Below are 10,883 nucleotides of genomic sequence, written 5' to 3' on the forward strand. Positions count from 1 at the left end.
AAACTCATTGCAGCATGGCAATGGCTCTGTCTTAGGTTGCCGAGTATTGGGAGATTTTTGGTCACTGATTCAATCTCAACGTTTGTTACGAGTCTGTTGAGACTTTCTATTTCCACTTGAGTCAGCTTGGGTAGGTGTGTGCTTCTAAGAATTTGTTCATTTCATTTAAGTCATCCATTTGTTGCCATATGTTGTTGTTTTTGTGTGCTGTCTAGTCAGTTCTGAGAGCAGCCTTGCAGTTAGCAGTCCAGTGCTTATCACCCCAGCTTTATGTTGCCATGGAGTATTCTGTCCTAGTTTTCATGGGTCAATTGAATATTCCCCCTTCATTTTTTATTTTCATGGGCACATGGCATTTTGAGAAAGGTGATACTTATTTTCCGAAAGAAGTAATCTGAGAGTGGTGAGGGACAACCTCCAATGAGAAGACATTCTAGAGTTCTCCTGTCCAATACAGTGGGCATTAGCCACATGTAGTTAAATTTATATTAAGTAAAATGAAGTGAATTAAAAGTTCAGTTCCTATATCACACAAGTTAACCTGTTGTTGTGTGCAGTCTAGTCGGTTCCGACTCATAGTAACCCTGTACAGGGTTTCTAAAAGTGGCTGGGGGCTTTGAACCATCAACCTTGTGGTGACCAAGGTTATCCTACAGTACGACATCAGCGGCTATTGTATTGGACACATTACCATCTCCACAGAAATTGCTATTGTCACCTTCATATTTGCAGAGCCATTTAATACCAGTTATCTCCCAGGTCTTCAAGAAGGCTCATCTGGCAGGTTTAGTGGCTAGATGTTAAGATACAAGGCTTTGATTGTGAATCTTAGCTTTACCTCTCTTTGAGCCTCATCTGTAGAATGAGAGTGGTCTCTTCTTTGCATGTGTATGTGTATAGATTCAGGGAGACAGGCATGTACAGCACTTTGCAGAACAACGGCACAGGATCATCACTGTATAAATGATAGTAGCTTCACTGTTTATGGGTAAAGTGTAAGGACCCAAGGAAGGAAGTGATATGGCCAGTGGCATGGAGCTAATCAAAAGCAAGTCCACAATGCTAACTCCTGTCCCCTGTCTTGCCTGGTGCACAGCAGGCTAAATGGGAGGCTGGTCCTCTGCAGGGCGAGGAAGGCCTAGGGTCAGGCAGGATCTGTTTCAGAAAGAAAGGCTGTTGTTGTTGTTGTTAAATGCCTTTGAGTTGGTTCTGACTCATTGCAACCCTGTATAGGGTTTCCAAGGAGCTGTTGGTGAGCTTGAACCACTGACTTTGCAGTTCAAATGGACTTTGCAGTCTAGTGCATTAACCCACAGCGCCACCCCACGACTCCTGAAAGAAAGGCGGAGGGACTTAAAGTCCAAGGTTTCTTTGGGCTGGATGCAGAGAATCTTCTTGCCTTGGAATTTAATTTAACAAATCTCACCTCCTTTCAAGCTAGAAACTCAGAAGAAGACTTTGTTTGGGCCCCTCAGAACCCTGGGATGGGTCCTTAAATGCCCCATGAGATCTTTCCAGGCTGCAATGCTGGCTCCTCTAGGGAGCACATACTGATTCTGACTCCTATTATGGATGGAACTGAAGTCGGTGAGCCTGCTTGAAAAAGTGGCCTTTCTTTTGTTGGTTGTGTTAGTGATGCCGTACCAGAGTAGGGTAAGTTCTGAGCCTGATCACTTCTGAGTTTTAAAAAGAGCAGAACAGACAGAGAGGCACACACAGGGTGCAGGCAGATGCCAAGGAATGCAAGGAATGCCAAGGAGTACCAAGGATTGCCAGCTGTCACCAGAAACTCAGAGAGAAGCCCATAGAAGGAATCAAGAAGCTGAAATCCAGGTTTATACTTTTAGCCTCCAAAACTGTGAGAAAATAAGTTTTTGTTCCTTAAAACCAATCACTTATGGGATTTCTATGATGGTAACTGAGACACACCTCTTTCACCTTCTTTGGTTCCATTTCCCAAAGCCTGTTCTTCTTCTCCTTCACAGAAATTGCCTCTCACTTCCTGGAGACCAGGGATTGGCATAATTTTTGTGCTAAGGACCCCTTTGGCTCTCTGGGAAAAAGCCTGTGAACCCCTCCTTCTTCTTGCTGTTGTGAAGTGCCATCGAGTTGGTTCTGACTCATAGCGACCCTATATAGGGTTTCCGAGGAGCAGCTGGTGGGTTTGAACTTTTGACCTTGTGGTTTGCAGTCCAGTGCTGATCCTACAGGGCCACACCATGAACCAGATATTTAGACACATAAAATGAAATTTTAAAAAATTATGAAAGAAACCAATTATCTTGAGAGATGCAGTTATTAAGGAGTCCTGACACCATAGTGGGTTACCAGTTGGGCTACTGCCTACAAGGTGTGAGCAGTTTGAATCTACAAGATGAGTCTTTCTGCTCCCATAAAGATTTACGGGCTTGGAAACCCTATACCGGGTCATTATGAGTCAGAACTGACTCCATGGCACACAACACGCCGCCCCGTACATTTATTATTAAAATATCACAGATCAAATATGTGATACAGTAACAATGTGCTTCTTGATCAATGCATCAGATCACAAAATCTAGCAGCAGGTTTAATGACGAGTGTCATTTTGAAGTCACGATGACTATACATGAAATTTTAAGATATTTGCAATGACTATAATACCATTCCCTGAGAAATAAAGTCACTGGTGTAATTAACACTGCTGTGGTTCGTTTCCTACATTCAGAATGGAAAGAAAGGCCACATTTCAGTTAGAGGTTAATGCTCCATGCTGTTTCTCACATCCATGGGGCCATAGAGGTCATTTCCAGCCTTCCTTAACCTACCCCTTCCCCTGCCCAGAAAATTGTGGTGACCCCTACAGAACCTGATTCTGAACCTGGAACAAGCTCTCTTCTAACAAAACCAAATGGCACCTATTTCTGTTGAATTGATTCTGACTCAGTGACTCATCCAGGACACAGTTGTACTGCACCATAGGGCAATACTTTCCAGTAGGAGAGGGGTAAGGTCTGGCCAAAGGAAGCTATGTTTTCTGCTGGCAAAGCTGCTCTTGAGTGGGTCCTGGCGCTCAGGGCTCAAATGTCCTCCTCTAAGAGTGAAGAGACCAACCTATAAGAAGAGGGCAGACAGACACAAGAACACCCACACTTGCAGATGATACCCACTTGACCTAGCTTCAATGACTGGATGAACAGAACTCAACCCGAGGAAGAAGGAAGAGGGGGGAAAAAAAAAGTGTCATCTGACACAACTGGATGAACTGGACCTATGCATATAACTGCAGTAGCTCAAAAGAGGAAACAATTAGCGGCTACAAGAGTTATTCCCATCCCCTCCATACAAAGGGTGGGAAGGGTTGGGCAACTTGAACATTGGCCACCCAAAATGGGGGGAGGGATACAAAGGTAAGAAGTGACTGGCTTATAAGCTTTCAAGAGGGAACCTAGATCCACAGGGCAGGGAGGATAGTGGAGTCTCCAGTGAATAGTACCCAACCTGTCTAGGAAGGGCTGATGAAAAGAAATGCAGAAGGGTCTCATGTGATGTAATGGTGAAAATTGTTACCAGGACTGATCGTGAGGACTGAAGCGTAAAGGCGGATATTTTATAACAAAGAGGGGAGTGACTAACCTTTCAGTCTAGGAGCAGAGGGCCCTGGGACCATCAACGGAGAAGAGCGGAGAGCAGGACCCCACCCAGAGAAGCAGTGAGACTTGAGCTGGAGACGGAGAGGATGACGTGAAGAGATGGAGTGCCTGAGGAGTTGAGACCCAGAGAGGGAAAGGGGCTGTGTGCTGAGGACAGTGGGGCAGGGTGGGCATGCAAGGTATACCCTTTCGCTGGGGGATGATGCATGGACGGATGGTAACTAAGACATTGAAACGATGTACGATAGAATGAATGTAAAACTAATGTTTCCCCATGTAAAATATCACTCAATACACAATAAAACATTTATTTAAAAAAAAAAATGTCCTCCTCTAGAAGCTTGTAACAATAAAAGCAGCTGCTGACTGTCCTTATGGAGAGGGCTGGGCTGGGGTCAGTTTTGCTTGGAATTTGGGCTACGGTGCTGGTGTCTAGGGGAAAGTTTCCCCGAGCATGGTGCCTTAATCTAGAAGTCTAACCTTGGGCAAGGAGGCTCGTGGAGAAAGATGTCAGGGCCTATGCCCCTCCCACCAGACAACATAGGAAACACTCTCTAAAATATGTAGAATCAGTTCTGGAAATAGTAAAATGTCATAGTTTTGTTGGGTCCATGACAGAGTAAGAGTTACACTTTTCATCAAGACAAAGATAAAGAACAGAGGACCCTAGAATGTGGGACCCTATCCAGAGAAGCAGCGACATCCGAGATGGAGGCAGAGATGAGGCCATGGAGAGAGGGAGCAGCTGAGACTCCAGATCTATGGAAATGAGACAGGCTTTGTGCCGGTGGCCAGGAGGCAGGCTTGTAGAATGTGCCCTTGGGTTGTTTAAATTATTGTATATCCCTGAGTGTTTTTGTGTACGTCAAAAAAGCCCCCCAAAAAACAGAGGGAGTAGAAGCAAATACTGTTGAATGATGATGCACGGAGAGGATTGTAATCACTGCAATGAAATGATGTGTGTAAAACCGATGTTCTCCCATGTAAACTATCACTCAATTCGCAATAAAAACTTAAAAAAAAAAAAAAAAAAAAAAAAAAAGAAAAAACCCATCTCTACCTGCTAGCATAGTGGTTACAAATCGGGCTGCTAACCTGAAGGTTGGCAGTTCGAAACTATCAGCTGTTCCATGGGAGAAAGATGAGGCGTTCTGCTCCCGTAGAGATTTACAGCCTTGGAAACTGTGTGCAGGGTCGCTATGAGTTGGAACTGATTCCATGGTACTTAACAACAACAACCATGCTCAAGTATAACATCTCCTTCTCCAAATGTTTTGTTTACGCTGCACCTGGGCTCTAAGGCACCCTGATAGTGTGGTGAGTTACATGTTGAGCCGCTAACTGCAAGATCAGCAGTTCAAGTCCACCAAGTGCTCCGCAGGGGAAATATGAGGCTTTCTGCTCCTATAAACATCTACAGCCTCAGAAACCCTATACAGGGTCACAATGAGTTAGAACCGACTCCACAACACATAGCCAGCCAGTCATGTTGTTGTTGTTAAGTGCTGTTAGTTGGTTCTGACTCATAGCAACCCTGTAAAGGGTTTCCAAGGAATGACTTGGATTTGAACCACCAACCTTGCAGTAAGCAGTCTAGTATTTATCCTATAGTACCATGCCAGAACTCTGTGGGATTTTTATTTACTCATGATGCTTATCTTTGGGGTAGAGGCATTTCTGGGTCATGGTCTGGTTCAAGGTTAGGGTTTAGCAAGCAACTTTTTTTAGATGGAGTAATTTGAAAGGGTGGCACTGTAGGATAAGCACTGGACCACAAAGTTGGTTTGAGCCGAAAGGTCAGTGGTTCAAACTCACCAGCCACTTCTCAGAAACCTAGACAGGGTTGCTATGAGTCAGAACTGATTAGATAGCACTTAGTGACAACAACAATTAGGAGTTGGGGGGCCAGAGGGATTTGACTTTTTAAAGGCTGCACATTTTTGTTCTCAGAAAACCCAAAAGGATTTGGCTGGCCTTGAACTTCTGCATGTTCTGGATTTTGGAGCATGAGCTGACTATACAATCTCTGGTTAATCTTTTTCTATTAAAGGTTCATGTGATATTCATGTGTGCGTCCTGCCTTAGAAATTTAAAACCTTACCCAAGTGGGTAATCTTGATGAAGTGACTTCTCCTGTGGTTTTTCCGGCATGCCAGCTTATTGACAAGGGGCAGGGCACCCCTAGCCCTCGCATGCTGGTCAGGCACACCTTTTAGACGGGGCCAGTGATTGGAGCAGGGCATCTCAGTAGTCTTGGATCATCTTTTCAGACCCAGGGGAAGTCCCTTAGATGTGAAATACAGCTGAGTTCCGGATGCAGTGAGGTGGTTTCTTGGTAACCTTCTGGGTAGTAAGTCTTTCTATGGAGGTTGGTCTGTCTTACTTAAGAACATTTTAGGGGAAGCAGACAGACCTTTCTATCCATGAGAATCTTGGTGCCTTTAGAAGTGGGGCATTGAGGAGAGCTACTTTGAGGACATGGTGATTAATAGGGAACCTACAGTAACCAGTTAAAGGCCAGGTAGACTAGTAACTGAAAAGGGTAGCCTTGATTAACCATGCTAATAACATATCTTCACAGCCACTACTATTGCCTGTTACTGTGGAGTCAGTTCTGACTCATGGCGCCTGTACTTTTCCGTGGCTGATTTTTCAGAATATCAAGCCTTTCTTCTAAGGCTACTTATTCTGAGTGGACCTGAACCTCTCAGTTAGCAGCTGAGCACATTAACTATACTATCTTGGGAATCCTATCTGCTCAACAACTTGTCTGTCTTATCCCCATTTGTTTACTGGAACCTGAGCTGAAAGTGCCACAGCTTCTCTTGTCTCTCTCATGCTGCCTTAGACTAGTGGGGGAGTCCAGTGACCCAATGACTTGTCCATGCCTTCTGGAAAAGTGTGGGCCAGAAAGTCAGAATCGTTGATTGCAGATGTTGATTGAACTTTCAGCCTGTCAGGAGGCTCTGGACCACTGGGATTTCCCCAAACAGCTGAAAGCTGCTGCAGGTGCGGCACGTACGTTCTCCAGGGGAAGGCAAACAATGAAAAACTCAAAGAAAATATGTGTTAGGTTAATATGAACCAGTCAGAGGAGAAAGGAGAACAGGGAAAAGGGATGAGGAACTTCACGAAGAGGGAGTATCCACTTGTAGCTAAGACCTCACTGAGCAGGTGACAATTGAAACAATTGAGGCAGAAGCTGAGGGAGTGAGCCATGTGGCTACCAGGAGGAAGAGCATTCAAGACAGTGGCAACAGCCAGTGCAAAGGCCCTGGGGAGGTACCCTTGATGTGTCCAAAATGCAGCCAGGAGGCCAGTACAGAGAAAGCATAGTGAGGAAGAACAGACCAGAGGTGGGGTCAGATGGCTTGTGGGTGGTAGATCTTGAAGAAACTGTTACTAGGATTTGGGCCTGTATTCTGCGTACACAGAATCACAAGTTTTATTGGGTCATTCTGGTTTTTACTGGGAGGCCACTGCAGGATCCAGGGGCCATGTGGCAGTGGGGCCAGCCTTGTCTGAGGGGTAGAGAGGGTATCAGGTGACAAAGCTCCCTGAGGATTTCATACAAGACTTTTCAGGCCGAGAGGAAAAGGGGTCCTCTGAGTGGGTGGGAATGCGGGTGGGCCTTTACCACCTGGGTTTTCCCAACAGAGAGCTCCAATACTCATCTTCTCATTGTTAGAAAATCAATGATGAGAGATTTTACTTAAAAATCCACTCCCCCCAGTTCCTTCCATCTCAACCGTCAGCTCTGGTGGTCATCCTGCTTTCTAGGTGCTGGTAAGCACCATTTCCTGGTATGACCTGCTTGTTGAGCACTCATCCAATGCTCCATGTTTGAAGATGGGAACATAGACTCAGTGTCATCAAATAACCATCTGAGGTGCAGGAGCGGCAAGCAGCAAAGCTTCCTGACTCTCTAGTCTGTGGCATTTCCCCTGACTCACCAGCACCCTCCACGAAAGGGGTGTCTCTTAACTAAGGTCCACTCCTGTGTAGGCTCCTGATTTTGGAGACTCCCAACAGCAGACTACAGGCGCAGACCAACTCTTTTTAAAAAAATGTTTTATGGGAGAACATTAGTTTTACATTCATCCTATCCTATATTGTTTCGTTGCCATGGTTACAATCCCCTCCATGCATCATCAGCCAACTAAAGGGTACACCCTGCAAGCCTGGCCCCCGGTCATCAGCACACAGCCCCTCTCCCTTTCTGGGTCTTAAGTCTTATTCCCTCATTTGAGCTACAGCACCCACAGGTGTAGGTCAAGTACATCAAATTGTATCAGATTACTCTTTTTTTTTTTTTTCTTTCTTCTTCCAGATGAACTCTTTAGAGGAAAATTGAGTGACCGCCAGTCCTTGCTCTCCCTTACTTCCTGCTTTTCTGCTGCAGGTGATTGGGGCCCTGGTGCTGTCTGTCGGCATCTACGCAGAGGTCGAGCGGCAGAAATACAAGACCCTGGAGAGTGCCTTCCTGGCCCCGGCCATCATCCTCATCCTCCTGGGGGTCATCATGTTCATAGTCTCCTTCATTGGTGTACTGGCTTCCCTCCGGGACAACCTGTGCCTTCTCCAGTCGGTGAGTCATGGGCTGGGGGCTGCAGTCCCCAGGAAACCTGGAAGCCCGCCCTGGGCCCTGGGAGCAGCCCCTACAGAGGGTTCCCTGGATTTACCGCCATTTAAAAAAACATGATTCTGCTCATTTATTTAAACCCTTTGCTCATCTCAACTCTGAATTCCAAGGGAGAGAAATAAAATTCAAATGAGAGTGAGCAAAAAACAAAAAAAGGGGAAGGAGAGATCAGTTCATTAGCTCCTGTCAATTGCAAACCCATGACTAGCCCCAGGGGTCCAGGTGTGTTGGATTGTCTCTTACCCCCTCAGCTGGGGCTGCTCTGGCTAACAGAGTCTGTACATAGCTCTTGACCCCAGGGTGATTTTCCTGGTAACTCTATCTCTGATAGGCCATTCCAGAGTCTGGATACATCAGTGTCGGGGTAGGCTGAGTCTGTACACAGATGTGTCTCCCTTGGCCTCCCCTCAGCCGAAAATTCCCTAGAAGCCCCTGTAACAAGGATCTTATGCTGCCGGAGGCTGGATGTTGCTGGAGCAGGTCTGGGCAATACTTGTTCTCCAGAAGAGGGTTATGGGGAGGTGCATATCCTCAGAAGGGACCCCATCACCTACTCCACCTCTGGGGGTTCCTGCAGGGTGAATTTCCTTTCCTGCCCCAGTTGATCCCAGGCCTGGCCAGAGCAATGTGAGTCTCTCGGTGGGGCAGCCAGGTGCTTTCCCACTGGGACCCAGAGAGGACCCCTGGGATTCAGGTTGACCACAGTGTGGCTGAGACATGGAATCACTCATCCCGTCCACAGACTCCACAGATGAGCTTTTCCAGGGGATGTTTATTCAGGCCTTGTGTTCTCACAGGAGCAAGGGGGTGAGGCCAAGCTCAGACACACAGTTCTGCCTGTGACTAATGTGTGCTTCGACCTCAGAGCAGACGCTGCTCCCTGGCCCTGGCCCTGGCCCCCTTCCTTCCTCCAGTGAGAACACGGCTCACACGCCTCCTCCAACTCCCTCTGGATGAATCTTTGCTGCTTGTTTTTCAGTTCATGTATATCCTGGGGATCTGCCTCATCATCGAGCTCATTGGCGGTGTGGTGGCCTTGATCTTCCGGAACCAGGTGGGCCTGGGCCTCAGTTATCAACCACAGTTTCTTGAGCACCCACCATGTGTGCCCTGGGTTGTAAGCTGGGGGTGCTACGGTGAGCAAGAGAGATAACTCCTCAGGGAGCTTCCATTCTCTGGGGAGCCAGGCACTGACCAAGCAAATCAGCTAAGAAGCATGCACTACAAGAGTGTCTGGGGGTGGAGGTCAGAGAGGAGGAACATTTCAAAGTGGTGACCTAGCTAAGAAGGGGTGATATTGAGTCTTTATAAATGAAAAAGAGCCCACCAGGCAAGGCTCAGGGGGACACAGGCCAGGCAGAAGAAACCCAGGCGTGGAGGCTCTGGGCAGAGCAATGTGGAGACTGTGTGTCTGACCTGGTGAGCAGTCGAGAGACATGGGGAGAAGGCCTGACCCATCTCCTCAGACATTGAGATTCCGTGGCTTGGAGCTTGGATGTTTCTCTGAAGGCACTGAGAACCTTTGAGAGTTTTTTGCAGGGAGTGATATAATCTGATTTACATGGTTTTCAGGATGTTTCTGGCTGCTGAGTGGAGAGTGGACAAATAGGGTGGCCGGGGGAGGAGTGGGGAGACCACTAGGAGTTGACAGAGGTCATCCAGTGTGCAGGCAGTAGGCATGGGCAGAAAGGGTTGGATTTGCTGTGTGTTTGGAAGCAGCGCTGACAGGATTCCCTGCTGCATACAAGGTGAGGAAAAGAGACAGGTTGGGAAGGTTTGCAAAATCAGGGGCCCTGAGAACTGGAAAGGAGTCTGGGCCCTGAGCACTGGGTGGTATAAGCAGTACTTGGCTGCTAACTGAAAGGTTGGAGGTTTGAGCCCACCCAGAGGTACCTCAGAAGAAAGGCCTGGTGATCTACTTCCAACAAAATCTGCCATTGAAAGCCCTAGGGAGTATGGTTCTACTCTGACACGCATGTGGGTACCATGCGTTGCAATCAACTCAATGGCATCTACGTATTTTTCAGAATCCAAGGACTCTTTCTTGTTTTTGAGCCACAAGGGAAGAGAGGGAAGATTTGCATCAAGGCACAGAGAGATTAAGAAACCCTCCCAAGAGCACACAGCAAGGCAGAGGCAGCACAGGGATGCTTCTCAGTCCAGCACCTTTTTGCTCTTGCTCTGTCCTACTTCTCCTGTCTTCGGAGCTGGCAGGAGACAGCGGCTCGTTTTCCAGCAGTCCCACACCAGGCAGGGCTCCCTGCTTTCTGGCAGTTACGGGTTTGTGCTTTCCTGGTTGGGACCTATATGTCCAGTTCAAAGCCAGCAGCATCTGTGGCTTTAGCAAACAGCTCCCAAAGTGCACAGAGCTTCTTGGTTTCAGCGTACTTTCTTTCTTTCTTATTCTTTTTTTTTAATGTTTTATTGTGAATTATGTGATAGTTTATATGGGAGAACATTGCCATGGTTACAATCCCCTCCATGCAATCCTTCCCCCGTACCTCCCAGGTCTTCAGCACACAGTCCCTCTCCCTCTCTGGATCTAAAGTCTCTAGCTGCTCCATTGCTCCACGTCATCATCTCTGGCTCCATTTCAGGCATCACTGCTT

The 10,883-nt window shown here is 47.1% G+C and overlaps 1 protein-coding gene across 1 annotated transcript in view; it reads left to right on the top strand.

Moving 5' to 3' along the window:
• TSPAN15 (tetraspanin 15) overlaps positions 1 to 10,883 on the top strand; it is a 99,649-nt gene that overhangs the window by 65,884 nt on the left and 22,882 nt on the right. The window contains exons 2-3 of the mRNA XM_006835846.1: positions 8,035 to 8,220; positions 9,254 to 9,328. Coding sequence (XP_006835909.1) covers positions 8,035 to 8,220; positions 9,254 to 9,328 — 261 coding nt within the window. The remainder of the gene's footprint in view (positions 1 to 8,034; positions 8,221 to 9,253; positions 9,329 to 10,883) is intronic.

Source organism: Chrysochloris asiatica, unplaced genomic scaffold, assembly GCF_000296735.1.
Source record: "Chrysochloris asiatica unplaced genomic scaffold, ChrAsi1.0 scaffold00020, whole genome shotgun sequence".
Classification (NCBI taxonomy): Eukaryota; Metazoa; Chordata; class Mammalia; order Afrosoricida; family Chrysochloridae; genus Chrysochloris; species Chrysochloris asiatica.